At 36.9% G+C, this 19,214-nt stretch overlaps 1 protein-coding gene and 2 long non-coding RNA genes across 4 annotated transcripts in view; 1 reads left to right on the top strand and 2 right to left on the bottom strand.

Annotated features, from left to right (window-relative positions):
- LOC127506587 (uncharacterized) overlaps positions 1-7,032 on the bottom strand; it is a 65,123-nt gene extending 58,091 nt beyond the window's left edge. Inside the window, exon 1 of the long non-coding RNA XR_007928055.1 lies at positions 6,914-7,032. This is a non-coding gene — a long non-coding RNA (uncharacterized LOC127506587). The remainder of the gene's footprint in view (positions 1-6,913) is intronic.
- Positions 3,591-5,693, bottom strand: LOC127506545 (uncharacterized). The gene is made up of 2 exons (XM_051883123.1): positions 5,119-5,693; positions 3,591-4,712 (listed from the first exon to the last, which is right to left on the bottom strand). The coding sequence occupies exons 1-2, from the start codon at positions 5,691-5,693 to the stop codon at positions 3,845-3,847; spliced, it is 1,443 nt and encodes a 480-aa protein (XP_051739083.1). The 3' UTR covers positions 3,591-3,844.
- Positions 7,033-14,819: 7,787 nt separating the features above from the next.
- Positions 14,820-19,051, top strand: LOC127506604 (uncharacterized). Of its 2 annotated transcripts, none has more exons than XR_007928085.1 (3): positions 14,820-15,887; positions 16,060-16,649; positions 17,822-19,051. It is a non-coding gene; the product is annotated as an uncharacterized LOC127506604 (long non-coding RNA). The 2 variants fall into 2 exon arrangements; XR_007928084.1 differs by lacking the exon at positions 17,822-19,051 and adding an exon at positions 16,828-17,788.
- The last annotated feature ends 163 nt before the right edge of the window (positions 19,052-19,214 follow it).

The following is a 19,214-nucleotide window of genomic DNA, read 5'->3' as shown; positions in this document are numbered from 1 at the left end:
GTGTTATGTACTGTATTGCAATAACATGGCCTCGCCCCCTTTCTTGTGTGTTCTCAGGGCGGGGTTTATGTAAATTGTAGGGTTAGAGATGTTACCAATCCAGGAAGAAGCTCGTTGTAGTCCCTACCAGCCGTTTGTTGTAGTCCTTAAACAGAATTCTTTAAAAGAAAATATCTCCCTTTGCTTTGAACTTTGAGCATCGTAACTTTGCAGATGTTGTTTATGCTCAAACAGCAACATTACACACTAACTAAAGATAAAAAGTCAAATCATAATCAACCACTGCTTTAAGAAATGTGCATTGTGCAATAAATAAATACTCCAAATAGAGTTTAATTATAATTTTATATCAGTAAGTTCTAAATGATATGTTAATAAATATGTTAACGGATTTGAAGGATACTTAGTTTGAAATAAATGTATTTTAAATAGATTTTGGTATTGTCACAGACACGCCAGGCTCCACCATCAGCCAATCACAGCGCACTCCCCTCGTTTTGCTGTTTCACATTTATCCTGTATTTGCTTTACTGTCTCTTTATATCATAATTGCTGTATTTATGATGTTAGAACATTGTTAAGGGTTTCTGTCATAATGTGCATCAGTGTGATTAGTGAATTTTCCTTTAAAGTGCTGCTTTTAACCATTGAATTTGCACACGTGTCTTTCTATGCAGGAATGAGAGAGTAGGGCTTCTGATGTGTGTAAACTAATCTTACCTCACAGTTTATGATTATTAATTATTGATGATTATTAATTATTTATAAATCGGTTGACGAGCATAGTTCCTGCATGTGTGCTGGGTCGGGACTATCCTCGTTCATGTCCGTGGCATGTACAGCAGAGATCCAACAGCATTAAGTTCTTGTTATCAGGGACGACGTGAACTGACAGGCTTTAGATGGGAGTCTCAATCGTTCTGTTGGCACAGATGCAGATCACTCAACCTGGGTAACATCAGAGTATTATAATTTAGCAGAGGGACTTCTTTTAAGTTATAAAGCATAGCTTTAATTTACCAATGCGCTCAATGCACTTCAAAGTTCCGGATTGGCTTATACTGGCTGACACACTTCCGGTTACACTGACCGCGAAATTCTAGCTCACTTGATCGACAGACAGACCGACAACCGGCAAACATGGCTCTCTTTTACACTCGCTGTCTTCAAGACCTACCTCGTCTGACCATCAATGATGTGGACCGACTTGTCAAGAAGTCATGTCCCACCCCCTCCAGCAAACGGGAAAAGGGATTTAAGATGTATATCGCCAGCTACATCGATAATTACGAGGGTAAGTCATTACGTTGAAATGTTATTGTAGCAGCTAACGTTAGTGTTAATGTTAGCTGATTGTTAGACTATGACTGACAGATTTACTTGCTAACTTTCGATTGTGAGTTTGTGTGAGTTTTCTTTTATAGAGATATTGTGTAAAATCGTGTGTTCGTCCTCCTTCCTCACAGTGTCAATGAAAGACAAGGTGACAGGAGAGGTCAGCGTGAGGGCAGTCTGTCATAGATCCATGAAGAAAAGTGAAAAACCACACGACTTGAGAGTAGGGTTATTGTTAGGGCAATGGTTAGGCAAGCTAATAAATTTCCTGTCAGCTTAATAAAAGTAACATCCAAGCAAATTGTTTAAAAATTGTTAAAAATTAATACATTTTCATATTTTGTCTGTGAGCCTCAGAAAACTGCATTATTTTTCTTATGAATGCTTTTTCTGTCAAGCAATACCTCATCTAAGCTTCTATTTCTCCCTAGATGGTGTTAAAGCACTCAAAACCTGTTGTTTTGGTGAGCAGCCATTGTTCCTGTGTGGCGGGCTGTGCCTTATGCAATCATTTTTTTTTTGCACTTCTTTATCAGTCTGCCCATTATTCACAGCTAAACATTCCTGCTGTTCCTCCGGTGCACAGCTGCACAGACACAGAGCAGATCTGGCATAAACCAAGGACACTGGTAAGTCATGTAACATGTGAACTGTACTATTACTGTGCATATTGTAGCTATTGTGATGCCATGTTGAATGTGTCTCTGACGTTAGGGTGTTAGGCCAGGCCCAGTTGGAGAAATGGAGTTTCGAAAACTCAGCAATTCAACAACAGACTGTGTAAGGTGAGATTATCTTTACTTTGTATCTCGGTGTGGTTTTTGCATGTAACCCATTTTATGTACACTACCAGTCAAAAGTCTGGACACGGCAAGATTTTTAATGTTTTAAAGAAGTCTCTTCTGCTCACCAAGGCTGCATTTATTTAATTAAAAATACAGTAAAAACAGTAACATTGTGAAATATTATTACAATTTAAAATAACTGTGTTCTATTTGAAAATATTTTAAAATGTAATTTATTCTTGTGTTGGCAAAGCTGAATTTTCAGCATCATTACATCATTCTAATATGATGATTTGATGCTCAAGAAACATTTATTGTGTACAATTGTACAAAATATTTGTGTACAATATTTATTTTTCAGGATTCTTTGATGAATAGAAAGTTCAAAAGAACAGCATTTATCTGAAATACAAAGCTTTTGTAACATTATACACTACCGTTCAAAAGTTTGGGGTCAGTAAAATTTTTTATTTTTTTTCAGCAAGGATGCATTAAATTGTTAACAAGTGACAGTAAAGACATTTATAATGTTACAAAATAAATTATATTGCAAATAAACACTGTTCTTTTGAACTTTCTATATATATCCAGAGCTATGTGAACTGCCCCTATCTAAAAATGTCCGGTGGTGCTTTGAAACTCAGGAGGCAGCACAAGTACTACTGGCAAGTTCAAGGTCAGATGCTCTTGACAGGGCTAGAGTGGTGTGATTTTGTTGTTTGTGCTCAGGAAGACATGTTAGTTGAGCGACTTTATAAAGATCTTGATGTAATGCACACCATTAGAGACAGAGCAGATCATTTTTTCTTTTACCACTACATACAGAAGTGTTTGCAGTAAGTCACTCCAATGGCCTTGGGCATAGTACCTTTCAATAAGTTTAATCAGTTTCAATCAGTTCATTAACCAGTTTCAATCAGTTCAGTGAGTTCAGGTGTTAGTTTATTTTTACAAATCTATACAGTATCTGAACTGATCTATTGTTCATTTTTGCGAGTCTATACAAAATGGAAATTGTTACTTAGTATACAGTACACATACTGTTGTTTTACTGTTACACTGTATACTGCTGTTTTTCACAGATATTTTTATACTGTTACATAACTGTCAATGTAGACTAGCATACAATAGTACAGCTTTTCTCAGTGCCCATGGACCATCTGTTGGTGGACTCTGAAAGGGATTTTGTGTACATATTTATTTATGTATTTATTTGCTTGCTTTAATAATTGCGAAGGAATGTTGTAGGTAACTATCATAATAAATGTATCATAGACACATATCATAAATATAACTTATGACTCAACATTCAAATAAATAGAAAAGGCACTTGAAAATACTGTATCTTAGTCTTGTCTTTCACCATAGTTGTAAATATTTGAGCAGGTGGCAGAAGATTGACAGAATTAGAACTGTGTTGCAATTGCAGGTTTAACTATGACTGCTCTAACAAAGAAAGGAGGTCAAAAGTTGGATTGTAAAATTCTTTTTTTAATGAACCAACTGGTCAAGAAGAATGTTAATTATCAGGTATCAGTAATGAAATAATGTTGGTACGAACTATATGTGGTAAGTCAAAAGGCAAGCAAAAAAACAGGCCATCATAGTAAGAAAATTAGACAGTTTCCAAAACATATTTACAACAGTATATTTACAACATTTCAATGTGCCAAATAAAGACTTTAAAAGACTTAGTACACAGACAAGAATGACACTGTGTAGACTCACTGGGCCCATGCCTTGACAAGTGGTCCATTCTGATAGTTAATGAGAAGACATGACACTGCAAACAGTTGATTGATGCTACCAGAAATGGACAAGGGGATGACTGCGTCAAACAACTTATGTTCCTTCACCCGCCGGATCAGGCGCTCAACATGCACCCTGAGCCTGGCCACAGACTGAGTGTGTCTCACCTCTCCGGCAGACATTTCTGTGCCCTTGGTCACAAAAGCAGGCCTGTGGATTTTGCATGGTACCAGGTTATCAATTAAGAAGCCCTTGTCCACCATTATGGCCATGTCAGGCGTGAGGACGTCGATGATCCCTGATTGCTTGAACAGCTCCCGGTCACTGATTGACCCCGCATACAGTCCAGAGACAAAAGTTACTGCACCATGAGGTGCCATTCCTATCAAAGCTTTGAAGGTGCAGTGAGATTTGTAGCTGGAAAAGACCTCACTCTGTAATAGCAGAGATGAAGGCGTTTGGCAGCGGAGCTCGGTACAGTCCAGGATAACCTGGGTGTCTCGGAAATTCTCACATTCCTCTGGCAGGTAGGCTCGTACTCTCTCTTTCGGCAACCAAATTTGCACGGAACCTAAAAGAAAATAGAGGAAGTTCGCCCAAGTGGTTATGATGTGGCTCACCGTAGTCTGATGGACATGGAAGCGATGAGCCAGGTCTTTCTGCTTGAGGCCCAAAGAAAGGTGCATCATGAAGAGGAAGAATTCATCGATAGCAGGAAGTGCCCGAGTCTTCACATATAGCCCAGTCTCCCTGGTGACATTGGAGCTGGTGACGCGAATCATCCTGTGTGTTGAAGGTTCAATCTGTTCCCAGAAGGCCATCATGTGTTTATAGGTTGCAAATCTGCAAAGAAATAAATTGTTTCTTTTAAAACATTTAAGGCATAACACATGGTACAATAATTAGGTAATTACTACAGTCTTAAACTGATTCTCAGATAATGAAACTACACTGACTTTGTACACGCCCACCCTTCAACACTCACACACACATCCTAACACATTACACTACACACACACAAGTTCCCCCTGCATTCTACGCACTTTAGTCCCATTTATCACATTTAGTATGATACTTGTATGATACTTGATTATAAAGACATTCAGAACATGTTCAATGATGGATGGTAAAACCCTATTCAGAAATATGAGAGGTACGTGAGCTAAAAACTAAACAACAATGACTAAAAAACACTTTACCATTGTGCTAATGGCTTACATAGCAAATAATAATCACAAAATGGTTTTACCTTGTGTAAAAGCGAATATCCTCATCAGACCCCGCAAATCTCTGGAGGCCAAAGCGGCTATTCACCTTGGCCTGCTCCAGCTGTTTCCGCAGATCTTCTATCTCTCTCTTCAACTCCTCATTTTCACATAGTGATGAGTCCAGAGCTGCAGGCTCCGGAACTGAACAATAATCATGTCCACGATCAATTTCCATTTCGTTTTCCTCCATATCTGAGTCCGGTAGCGGTGGTCGATCTCGTCGTTCCCAAACACTTAACCTCGGCAGCTGCATTTGGCGTTCACGATTCCAGTCATATACTGTAGGGACAGCATCTTTTTTCAGACGCCTCCTACGTGTTCCTTCCACAAAATCATCTGGTTTGAAATGTACATTGCATACCTTTGTGTGTTTCGTGATTTGGAAGTTGATCCTTCTAATGTTTAAAATCCATTTTTTCCTGATCTCTTCCTTCACCGGAAAGGAATGAAAACTAGCACAGGAGTTGTAGCTTGAAGACACAGAGCACAGCGGGACACTACAGTGCTCCGACGCTGACTTTATTTGTTTTTGACGTCGGAAAACGGTCTTTTCCATGGTTATGGAGAAGATATAAACTCATATAAAACTTTAAAACCGTATAAAACTACGTCGTTTTCTTTGTTGTTTTAGTGAGGGGCGTGTCTCCCACACAGCTGATGGTTTCTCTTGTTTACCAAACAAACCGGAAGCGCCCCTGCCGGTATAAAGTATGAGCAGAAATACATCAGAATTCTCGTTGCTTAGAGCCCATTATGTTTTCAAAAAGAATATTAAAGAATATTACAAAACATGCAGTAGAAGAGTAATAATGCAAACAAATGTTAATAAAAAGGCTTAAATACAAACACTTTTCTCTCTTTGCTGTGGAAGTTCAGTATAAGAGGAAATGTCAGGCATCTTAGGGGGGCACTGCAGTATTGATCTGGTGAAGGAGGAGGCCATCGAGTAAAAAAGGTTGAGAAACACGACACTAGTGTCATCACATCGACACAACGTCAAAGTGACTGACAGATAGAGAACTCAGTTATGTAACAGACACGCCATCTAGTGATGAAGCATGGAAGTGCAATTAAAGTGACGGACTTTCCTGCAGTTAGATTACATTGTAGTAGAAAGTTTTGCAGGGCCAAGCACCACTAACATTTATATAATATAAAGATGATGTTACATGCTTAGTACATCAAAATAAATAAATAATGTTTCTGAAAGGTTTAATAGAACATTGTGTTGTTTGTGATCCTCCATCAGCAGCTGCAGTATCTCTCAGCTGTATCAGTGCATCACTGTGACGTCTGACTGACCGAGGTTTTTGTACCACTCTTTATCACTGTGTGAACACATCACCACTGCTGTGGTAACTCTGACAGTAATAATCTCCTGTATCTTCAGTCTGGACTCCACTGATGGTCAGAGTGAAATCACTGACAGATCCACTGCCACTGAATCTAGATGGAGTTCCAGTATTACGGCTTTTTGCATAATATATGAGGAGTTTAGGAGCTTCTCCAGGTTTCTGTAAGTACCAGGCTAAATAAACACCACCATGCACTGCACTGCTGGTTTTACAGTTTATTCTGACTTCTTGTCCTGGTTGAGCTGCTGTTATTGATGGACTCTGAGTTACAGTGTACTGTCCTCTACACTCTGAGAGAAAGAACAAGAAGAAGAAGAATAAAATAATAATAATATTACAATTATAAATTCTAAAAAAAAATTATATAAAATTATAAATATTTAATATTTTAAGAGAATAATTGGAGCTGCATTACACAAACCTTGAGCAAACAGTGTGAGAGTCCAGATGAAGAAGGTGATTTTGTTCATTGTTGTTCTTTTGTCTTGTGTGATGATGAAGATTGTGTTCTGTTCTGCTCTCAGTCATGAAGTGTTAAACTCACAGCACTATAATCACTCTCAGAGCACTGAAGCATGTGTGACAATGCAAAGTGACTCTCTCTATTTAAATCATTATCCTGAAGACTGTAGATCAGTCACAAACACATTTTCCAACAACTTCCTCATGTTGTGAAACATGTCAAACAATTATACACATGTTTCTGAAGTCTATTGACAGAATCCTGTATATTATTGATTTGGTCATTATTAATATTTTGTAACGTCACTGAACACTTTCTATCATTCATTCTACACTGTTCTGGGCTCATTATTAGTTGATGTAATAAACTGCAGCAGCTCTTTGGTTTAATTGTGTTTCTGAATGACACAATATCAGTGTTCAGGGTGGAAGATTTCTCAGTTCTCTGGTACTGAACATCCATGAGCTCCAGCAGCATTAAAACACACTGTGCTCTTCTACTGTGTGGAACTGCAGTGTCAGTAATGGAGCGTCTAACAGTTCAGTTCAACAGCCTTTACTGAGATACTGCAGCTGACTGAATGTGTCGTCATGTTACAGTTCATAACAAACTCAGTTCAACTGTCAGACTGATCAGGGATGGCATCAAAGTCATCAGTGTATTTATACACCATAGTGAAGATGTCTCTTTAAGAACAGTGTACATTTACTGCTAAATTGTATTTGCATGTACAAGAACAAGATTATTATTAGGGAAATGAATGGAATCATTTGCAGATTTAGTTTAGATGTTTTATTGTTAATCACTCTTAATTCTGCAATAAGCCTCATTTTTCATCATAATCATAGTCAGTACAAATATTGCATTCATAACTGATATTTATGTTTATTTCTCTCTGTTTTCCACATACATCACATGTCTCATATTTAATCTCAATCATCTCCACTGACACTATTGTCTCTTAAACAGTTGGAAATGATTCTGAAACTATATGGTCATCATTTTTAAATAATTGTTTCAGTTTATTTCACTCTTTGTTTATTTAGGTCATCATAGATTTAAAATGTAGTAATATTAAGATATCTTTGATGGATCCATCCATCAAATCCATCAACGTTTGAGTCTGGGACAAGAGTGTAAAAAATCTAAGATATAAGATGAAAAACACATTTGCAAAGCAGTAAAATCTAATGATGAAGGCGCGATAAAAGGTTTCCAAGATGGTTTCTGGATTCTGCTCCATGTTGACATGATTGAATCCCATAATATCTGCAGATCTCTTATTGTACCAAAGGTTTTCTGCTGGATTCAGATCTGTGATCTTGAAGGCCACTGAAGAACATTGAACTGATTGTCAAGATCACAAAACCAGCTTGAGACGACTTCTGCTTTGACACATCATCTCACAAATACATGCAGGTCATTTGCATTTCTATTGAATTTGTGACTTTTAACTGAAAATGTCTTTTGTCAGTCTGTTTACAAAATGAAAAGAGAAATAAATCTTCAAAATCCCATTCAGTTCAAGTTTATTTATAGTGCTTTTAACAACACATATAAAGCAACTTTACAGAAAATGCTTGTTTCAATATTACAATTTAGTCAGAGATTAGTGTGTCAAAATAATGTCCATATGACAGTGATATATATATATATATATATATATATATATATATATATATCACTGTCACTGTCATTTTAATAGACAAATACTTGAGAATCTATGGATGGATCATTATTACAGTGATTATTATGTTTCTAGCATGTTATATGTTTGGCACCGGTTCTTTTAAACCTTAAAGATGGAGTGTGTAGCTTTTCATTTTTTGAACAACCATGTAGGAAGACACATCATGACCATATTCCAGGATGACAATGTCAAGATTCAGCAGGGTTAAAATTGTGAAAGAATGGTTCAGAGAGCACGAAGAATTATTTTCACACATGAATCGGCACCTCTGAGTCCAGATCTTAATTTCATTGAAAGCCTTTTGGAAGTGCTGGAGGAGACTTTACAGAGTGCAGGACTCTTGCATTGTTAATACAAGGTCTTGACCAAAAATTAATGCACCTCTTGATGGAAATAACATCACAACATTTATTTCCATCAAGAGGTGCATCATTTTTTGCATCATTCAGCACTCTGTAAAGTCCCAAAGACTTTCAATGAAATTAAGGTCAGTGCCAATTCATGTGTGAAAATGATTCCAACTTTTTTTTTGGCTGGGCAGTGTATAATATATATGAGGTTAGTTAATGTCACACTCAGTTGAGAAATGAATGTGTTCGTGATTCAGCAGCAATAACAACTTGTGCTCATAATGATTACAGTATAAGGTATCTGAGGTAGAAACAGGGAAGCAAAAGGAGAAGAATTAGCATAGCTGCTGTTCATAGCATTTCAGGCAGAAGATGATCATGTGACGATCATAACATTTCATCAGATACAGTATAATTGTAGTAAGTTTATGAGAAGCGTTGTGTGAATGCTTGGATAAAGAGATGTGTCTTTAATCTGAAAAAGAGAGAGTGTTTCTGAGCCTCGAACATTATCAGGAAGATTTTTCCTGAGCCAAAATGTGAAAAAGCTCCTCCTTTATTAGACTTTGATATTCGTGGTTGTATCAAAAGTCCAGAGTTTTGTGACCTGAAAGAGCGTGATGGATTGTAGCATGATAGAAGATCGGTTAAACACACAGGAACTAAACGGTTCAGTGGTTTACAGGTAAGAAGCAGTATTTTATCATTTGTAGTTGAAAATATAGCCCTAAGCGGCAATCATCAGGGTCCAAGCACCAATGTCCATGTGGATGATTAACAATCCAAATGAAATGGATCTTATGATGAGGTTTTTACTGAAAAGTTTTTTTTTCCCTCTTGCTGTATACTTTATTTCTTGTGTTCTCCATTCCTTGACTCCTGGATTCAGCACTTGGTTGAGAATGTCTTTGTGTGGTCAGTTTCATACTCCGGTTTGACTGAACTTACTCCAGACTGTGGGTTTGGAACCAGCATACCTTGGGTAAGCAAGGTTTGTGTTAATCAGGGTATATTTGACGGTAAGTTAACCTTGTTTTCTGGAACAGACTCCTGGAGTAAAAGAGACCCACAGTAGCTTTGCTTGGAGAGAGACTGAGGATATTTCCTCCACACAGATCTGTGTCCGGGGCCCAAAGAGTTGTTTGCCACGCTAGTTGTTTGTTGAATTGTACAGTGAAAGTGAGTTTAGTGGCTGTACTTTGAGTGTTTTTGACCTGAAATTTTTTATATTTATGTGGTATGTTTGTAGGGGGGTGGACGCCATTTTGTTTTGTGAGTATGACTTTGTTCTTCTGTCATTGCTGCGGCTCCGTCACGGCCGCCTAGGTATTCAGTGTCTCTCCACTTCATCGGCTCTCCGGCTACGAGGTGGACCCCGCCATTTCTCCCGAGGTTGAGCTTGTAAACAAACAAACGTAACGTCACATTTACCTCAGAACAAACATATTCAGTAACCATAAACTCGTTAGTCAGCTAGAAAAATTAACTCTAGAGAGGAGCATTTAGCTAAATATATGCACCATATTACATAGTAATTATAATTTTTAATGTTCTCAATAGCCTATGTAATGCATTTTTCAATAAATCCGTCAAGTTGACAGCCACCATTTAAGTGTTTATAAAAAAAAAGAATTAGAGTAGAAATAATTTTAAAGTTAGTAGGCCTATTATAACTTATTATTATAAAAATCCCCTTAAGTGTAATTTAAGTTTGTATACAAATCAGTTCATGTTAACCATTACCAACTGATTCCCATGTATATTATACAGCATTAGTTGAGAGATTTTTTATTTCTTGAGAAAATTTGCCATGTACTGTACCTGATATACAGTATATCTAAAATAACTTATATCGAATCGAATTGCAAGCTTGTGAAAATGTGAAAATCTGCCTGCATTGACACCGTTGTATGCGAACTGAACTGAGCTGGACGATGACATCACTGTTTTCTCCAGTGCTGATATATAGATAAATTAACTAAATTAATAACTATTGCTGGACAATGACACAATTTTCTTTAACAGCTGCTGTGCAGCCAAAATTACTTACCAGTTATGGTTCAGTTTTGTTGGATTGCTGTTCTCTGGTTGATGATATTCCTGTGGATTTATTAAAGACTGTCTGTTTCCCTTCGTGTTCATGTGTGTTAACAACACAGCACTGTGACACACATACACACTGCCATATTTTTATTAGTGTTACACGCCCTTGATGAAGTTGTTTAAAAGATTGAAGGTGTTGTGCTGTTTTTTCATCCTGCCACATTTAATCAGTTTCACATGATCAAGAGTGCAGTTATACTGAATATCAGCACGGCTGTGATTCTACCATAGACATGAAGAGCAGCACGACTGTGAATGTCATATTACTTTTATATAACACTTCTATAAGCAAGAACTTTCTAACTTACCTTTCAGACTAAATCTGATTAGTTAATATGCATATTTCCCAACCACTGGAGAAAGAAACCGCTTCTTTAAATCCTGGAGTGAGAGAAAACACATTAAAAACAACTGCTATTTCTGCTTCACTCCACATCGATATACATTCAGAGTCCAATAGTTTTACTGACAGGGTTAAAAGAAAGGCTTTACATCACCAAAGCACAGTAACAGTAAATATACAGAGTCAGACATACACATTTATACATCATTCTCTACAGGACACAACTGAATGATTCCTGCTGTATCAGTAGTCAATGATCTTGCTGCTCAACATTCAAACACTTGTCTATTGTTTGCTGTAGCAGTGCAGTGTACTTTCAGAAACCCTCCACCTCCCCCAGCTCCACCTGTCCAGATCTGCTATGGGGTGATTCATGTTTGCTCGTACAGCAGCAGCATGTTGTGTGTGTTTTGGCAGTGGAAAGTTCTGTACTCTACAGCAGATATAATCAACAGCAGCAGACCAAACACATTAACATTGTCATATTCATTACCATGACAAACTCTCCAAGAATTGTCATGTCAGAAATCTAGTTCAGTCATGAAACTGAAGATGGCACAGGCTTCGATCGGTCCTTTACATGCAGTCTGTAAGCAATCACATCAATACCAAATGACTCAGGCTGATTGGTCTCTGCTGATCCTGCAGCCAATGAGATCCCTTGCTCAACATTTAATAGTCTGGTTCAGTGTTTGCTGTAGGCTAGTCCTGCAGCGCTATAAGAGCTTCTGAGAAATTCAGACACTTAAGATAAGTCAACAATGTTTTACCATTCCAGATACAATGACCTGACCTGCATGTATCATTGCATAAAAAGCCAAACATACACATGTTCAAAATGTTTGCTGTAGTGATAGGAGAAATTACGTTTTTGAAAACTTTTTTATTATTATTATTAATTATTGATGATTATTAATGATTAATAAATCAGTTGACGAGCATAGTTCCTGCATGTGTGCTGGGTCGGGACTATCCTCGTTCATGTCCGTGGCATGTACAGCAGAGACAGCCTGTCCAACAGCATTAAGTTCTTGTTATCAGGGACGACGTGAACCGACAGGCTTTAGATGGGAGTCTCAATCGTTCTGTTGGCACAGATGCAATTACTCGACCTGGATAACATCAAAGTATTATAATTTAGCACAGGTTTCTTTTCAGATTTCTTTAAGTTATTTTCTTTAAGTTATAAAGCTATAAATTATAAATTATAAGTTGTAAATGTTTTCAAAAAGAATATTATAAAACATGCAGTAGAAGAGTAATAATCCAAACAAATGTTTTGTTAATAAAAAAGGCTTAAATACAAACATTTTTCTCTCTTTGCTGTGGAAGTTCAGTATAAGAGGAAATGTCAGGCATCTTAGGGGGGCACTGCAGTATTGATCTGGTGAAGGAGGAGGCCATCGAGTAAAAAAGGTTGAGAAACACTACACTAGTGTCATCACATCGACACAACGTCAAAGTGACTGACAGATAGAGAACTCAGTTATGTAACAGACACGCCATCTAGTGATGAAGCATGGAAGTGCAATTAAAGTGACGGACTTTTCTGCAGTTTGATTACATTGTAGTGGAAAGGTTTGCAGGGCCAAGCACCACTAACATTTATATAATATAAAGATTGTGTTACATGCTTAGTACATCAAAATAAATAAATAAATGTTTTTGAAAGGTTTGATACAACATTGTGTTGTTTGTGATCCTCCATCAGCAGCTGCAGTATCTCTCAGCTGTATCAGTGCATCACTGTGACATCTGACTGACCGAGGTTTTTGTACCACTCTTTATCACTGTGTGAACACATATTGACTGTTTGGATAGTGTGCACTCTGACAGTAATAATCTCCTGTATCTTCAGTCTGGACTCCACTGATGGTCAGAGTGAAATCACTGCCAGATCCACTGCCACTGAATCTAGATGGAGTTCCAGTATAACGGCTTGATGCATCATATATGAGGAGTTTAGGAGCTTCTCCAGGTTTCTGTAAGTACCAGTGTAACTCATCACCATCATACACTGTACTACTGGCTTTACAGTTTATTCCTGGTTGAGCTGTTAGTATCGATGGAGTCTGAGTTACAGTGTACTGTCCTCTACACTCTGAAAGAAAGAACAAGAAGAAAAAAATAATAAAAATAAAATTATCAATTCTAAAAATTACCATCTAAAATTATAAACATTTAATATTTCAAGAGAATAATTGGAGCTGCATTACACAAACCTTGAATAAACAGTGTGAGAGTCCAGATGAAGAAGGTGATTTTGTTCATTGTTGTTCTTTTGTCTTGTGTGATGATGAAGATTGTGTTCTGTTCTGCTCTCAGTCATGAAGTGTTAAACTCACAGCACTATAAACACTCTCAGAGCACTGAAGCATGTGTGACAATGCAAAGAAGTGGGCAGGATTTACAACAGACAAACTCATATACACTAGAGTTTAGGAGTGACCCTGAATAGTCGGCAATTCGATGCTTCGATAGGAGGAGCCTGATTCGACTACCAATCTCACAGTCGAATCTTCAGAGGTGTTATGAGAGGAGATATGGGGTGCTCAATATCTGATTTCACATAGACGTACCGGTTCTCTCCCAATAGGTTAATATACAACCTATTATGATAATGCTGTAAATAAAAATGTGAAAAGAAAGAAGCTTTTAATAAATATTTTTAATGTGTGTGAATAAATCCAACCACCCCTTTGACAGATTATGTTTAACTTTCCATGAACCTGTGACCGACAGAGGAGCATCTTGGCAGCAGGGATTAAATCTTTAACAATGTCTGGGATAAGAAAATCTAAAGTGTAGAATTGGATGCACTTTGAAATGGTAAAAGATTTGAGTTGACTAGCGTGCTCTTTGAAAAGACTCAAACGGACACAGGCAGATTGGATTTTTCTCTCTCAATCAAGTAGGGTACAAGTGATTTCAAAACATTTCAGCTGGTTCTAATTTGTTTTTTTGGATGCTGTGAATGTTTAGCTAAAGACTGCCACTCCAGTTTAGCATTTATTGTCTCTGCAGTTAAAAAGACAATTCTGGCTATACTTTCGTTATTTTAATAATTTCTTTAATTTTAATTTATTTATTGATCACTCTGGGTTATCTAATTTAACTATTTGTGTCTTGTGTTTTGAATATATGCTCCCCTGCACTTCAGGCATTTTGCACTTGTGACTTGATTGACTATTTCATTTTTTAAATTATTTTTATTTATTAGAACGGTATATTCTGTTCTAATTCAATTCTGTAAATTAGTTTTTGATTGTTTTTCGGTGCATCGATGTTAAAGCTTGCTCGCATGGGCAATTTAGCCGATTTAATTTGATTTGCCGACGTGTGAAATGCATATCTATCTGCAGTGTGGCCTTTCTGCAGTTATTTATATATATTTTTAATGTTTTTAGATCATTTTCTTCTATATATTTGTGTGGTGTTCTGTACATTGTGGTTGTGAATTTTTATTCACATTGCCGTTCATTTTAGTTTAAAAAAAATAAAATCATTGTCAGTTTCGTCTATCACTTGACAGGCGGTTTGGTCGCTTTATTAGAAAGTTGTTTCTCTGCGCTGTGTGTGAAAGAAACACACACACACACACACACACACACACACACACACGCACACGATTCGATTATTATTATTCGGTTATGAGCGCGAGCACATGTAAAGAGTTTTCTCTCTTTATTATTTATGATAATTTAAATATCTATCTAAAAAATAACATGCTATTGTATTGTGTGTGTATGTATATATATAGTTACAAAGTAACTAGTAACTGGCTACTTGAGTAGTTTTTTCATTGGATACTTTTTTACTCTTACTCAAGTAACTATTAAGATTATTACTTTCACTTTTACTTTGAGTAAATATTTCTATAAGTACTTGTACTTTTACTTGAGTACAGTTTTTGGATACTCTACCCACCTCTGTAATTAACCTAATTAGCTCAGGTGGAGAGGATTCAGTTAATCAACTTAACCAATGACAAGAGGTATAAATACAGCAGACTTACCTCTGTGCGTCTGACAGTTTATCAGCATCCCTCCTCCATCCCATCTGTGTAGAGAACTTTTGATTACCCGATGGGACACACTTATAGTTTTTGAATACTCTATGTTCGGGCATGATGGGATATGCTTAGCCTCGAATACCGCTTCGGATAGTGTGGGTTTAGTGTGCGTTAAGGGCACTGCACCTTGGCATTTTTAAGACATGGGACAGTCTTGCACACTCACTTCCTGTCACGTGCACGAGCTCTCAAGTGGCCAAGACCGCAAGTGTGGGTATTTGGACAAAGCATTCGGGCGCTTCTCAAATGGAAGGTTGCAAATCTCGGCTGTCACGTCATCAAACGTCGCTGAAGGCTATCTCAATCAGAAGGATCCTTGAAAGGCAGCCTTCATTTTTCATCCATCATTCATCTCATCTTGAAAGATGCTTCAGGTGTGCGTGTGGCTATGTCACAATCGAAATAATCCCTTTTACACATAATTTAAATGCATGCAAGAAAGAACTGTTTGTATTAATTGTGTATATTAGTAAGACCTAGTCAGCTACAGTAAACGTGTTCACTGAAAACATGGAGACAGTATGATTTTTTTGTTTGTTTGTCCAGGTCCAGCACTACAGCTGAATTAATATGAGTGTTCCAGTCCTTCAGCGATTCTTTGGTGGAGAGGATACAAGGCCTGATTTTCGTCTCAGCAGGGAGGACATAAGTGAACTCCTGACAGTGCTGGAGATGGACAGGCATCATGGGTAGAGGCCGACTCTGGAAACCCTGGTGATCCTGTTTTGGTTGGCAACTGGGACATCCTACAGCTTAGTTTGCAGGGCCTTTGAATGCCCCTACCAACTGTCCCAATTGTTATATTTATAATGTATGAAAAACTATAAAATCAGCCACTTTTCTTTACATTCACAACACTGGCATACCATCAGAGTATGCACATGAATATGGACCTAGAGCTGACTTGATACACCTGATTTACAATATTGCTACACATTCTTTCTTATAACAACCAAATTATTGATCTCATTTTACCTGCAGGTGGTTGCAGCTTGTGCAATATTGCACAACATATGCATTGGTGTAGGTGACCTCTTGGAAGATGGAGATGTTCCACAGGACAACAATCAGCCTCTCCGAGGAAATAATGATGACAGCCGGAGCGGAGCAGCATGGATCATGACTACTTTTTTCAGGTAAATTTAATAAACATAAATCCAGAAAAATGCTGATGTACTTTTTACAGCAATTGTATTTATGTGTCACTTCATTGATGTGTACAAATCATACAATTGCTACATTGATCAACTGCATAGCATTTGTTAATTCATGGTTGTTGTTGTTGTTTTTTGTTTTTTTTTTGTCTGTCCTCAGTCCTGAATCCTGATACAGAGACTTTTTTTTTTTTTTTCTTTTTTTTTCGAGTCAAAGTGACCTGTGACTTTTTTGTGTTCTTCAGTTAATATTAAACTTGACTTGCCTTGACTTGTAATAATTGCTTTAAGGAGCTCATTGATTCGGCCTAAAATAATTCATGTTAGCTAACTGCATGATTTTTATTATCTTAAACTGTACATTTCTGAAATGGACATTACTGTCACAGTCACCTCTGATAACAGATCACTCTAAATTGTGTAGACGTGTATTTTCTGTAAAGCTGCTTTGAATCAATATGTATTGTGAAATAAATGTGAATTTACACTGTTTTAATCTGTTTATTTAATATTGAACATAAAGGTTTATGCAATAAAGTATGATGTATATTTTAAAGGCTCAAGGAACAAATGTTTTCATTTGTTATTCAGTAATGTCCATTACAGAATAATATTTCTTCACATTAAAGCATAAAGAAACTAATGGCAACAAATATTATATCAGTCCTGCTTAAATTAGCTGAATATTTAACAGTTTGAGGTCAAAATAAAATATTCAAACTACATTACATCAGTCTGATTAAATTAAGGTCCCATTAGTTCACATTACTTAATGGATTAACTAACATTACCAATGAACAACACATTTGTTGCACTATTTATGAATCCTAGCTTGTTAACATTAGTTAAAATACAAAACAATAGTTAAAATACAACTGTTCCTTGTTAGGGCATGTTAGCTCAGGTCCATTAAACAATATAAATACAACATTTCATTCTAAAGAAGACAAAAATGGTATTATGTTATGTAATTGCTACACTGTAATATATGGCAGCCGTCTGTGGTCTCGTAGTGCTTTATAGCATGTGTAGTTTACCAATTTGTGATTAATTTACAACAAAACATAATTAAAACATTAACTTACATTTCATAATGAATTCGGGCGTGCTTGACGTCGACTCATTTCCCGCCATGTTTTCTGAAATGCGTGCAGAGAGGATTGTGGGTAATTGAAGGCAGCGAAGGATACGTCTGATCCATCCTTCAGAACAGGCAGAATGAAGGGCGCGAAACAAAGGCTGCCTTCCAGGTCCTTCAGATTGAGATGGCCTTCAGCAGCGCTTGATGACGTCGCAGCCGAGATTTGCAGCCTTTTAATGCTGAGAGTACTAGTCTACAAGCCTCAGAAGGACTGGACTATGAAGGACGCAGTCTTCTGTTTGAGAAGCACCCAAAGTTTCTTACGCAGAGCTTTCAAAATGACAGAGGAGAAGATGACTTTTCAGCTTACAAGAACATCGCTGAATTACTGTAAACGATGTAAGTAACAGTGCTCAGTTGAAGGTGGTAGTTCACTATTAGCTAATCAGTAACTACTGTTTTTTCATTCCTCCCAGAGAACTACTAAGAACTACTATATACAGGTTCATAATTAACATGAATGATGCATAATGTATAATTAATTCTAAAGTGAAGGTCATGGTAACACACTAGTAATGACTGAAGTATTACCAAATCCTTTAGAAGGAATTACTAATTATTTGGATCAGTATTCTGAAGTGAGAAACATGATAACTCTCTAGTAACTACTGGAGTCATTGTAAACTTTTGAGGTTAATAGTTAATTTTACTAGTTACTAGAGTGTTAATAATGCATTACTCATTTGTTCCTGTGTAGTTATTCATTAATGAAGGATCAGTTTTCTAAAGTGTTTCCAATCAGGCAAATAAGATCACTGGACATAAACACTCACTCTAGGACTTGCTTGATCGTTTTATGAAAAAAAAAAAAAGAAAAATGTCAATTGTGATTTTTAAAGACCGTACTCACCCCCCTTCACTCTGGTTTTGAAATGCTCACATCTGGGCGAAGACTCAAAATTCCTTTGGCCAGAAGTAATGTGTATAAAACATTATTTGTCCCAATGGCAGTGATTATTATAAATCACACTATTTTCTGAAATAATGCAAGAGAACGGTTGGCAATATAGTGCTTTTTAATTGATTGTTTAGATGAATTTTTATTGTTGTGGGATGTTTGGAAATATGTTAGGAATGATGTGGATAGTGTAATTCTGTTTATTTCTGTGTTTGTGTGTCAGTGTGTGTCGTGTTGTTAAGCACTTCTGTGGATGTATTTATGTATATGTATGACACCAGTGTCAAAGACAAATTTCTGCTCCGTGACAAACAGAATGAACAATAAAGTTAACTTAAGCTCAGATCATTTGGCCTTGTACGAATTTAAATGGACTTTTTCAGACTTCACAACCCAGTCTCTGACAGTAAATCATTCAGTGGTGTGAGATTTGAAGATGTGGCTTACATTCACTGTTGAAGAGTTGAGCTTGAGAACATGTTTGGATTGAATTCAGAACATTGAATAT

Source organism: Ctenopharyngodon idella, chromosome 24 (assembly GCF_019924925.1).
Source record: "Ctenopharyngodon idella isolate HZGC_01 chromosome 24, HZGC01, whole genome shotgun sequence".
Classification (NCBI taxonomy): Eukaryota; Metazoa; Chordata; class Actinopteri; order Cypriniformes; family Xenocyprididae; genus Ctenopharyngodon; species Ctenopharyngodon idella.
Note: the sequence above shows the minus strand (reverse complement) of the source record. Positions and strands in the feature narration are given on the sequence as shown.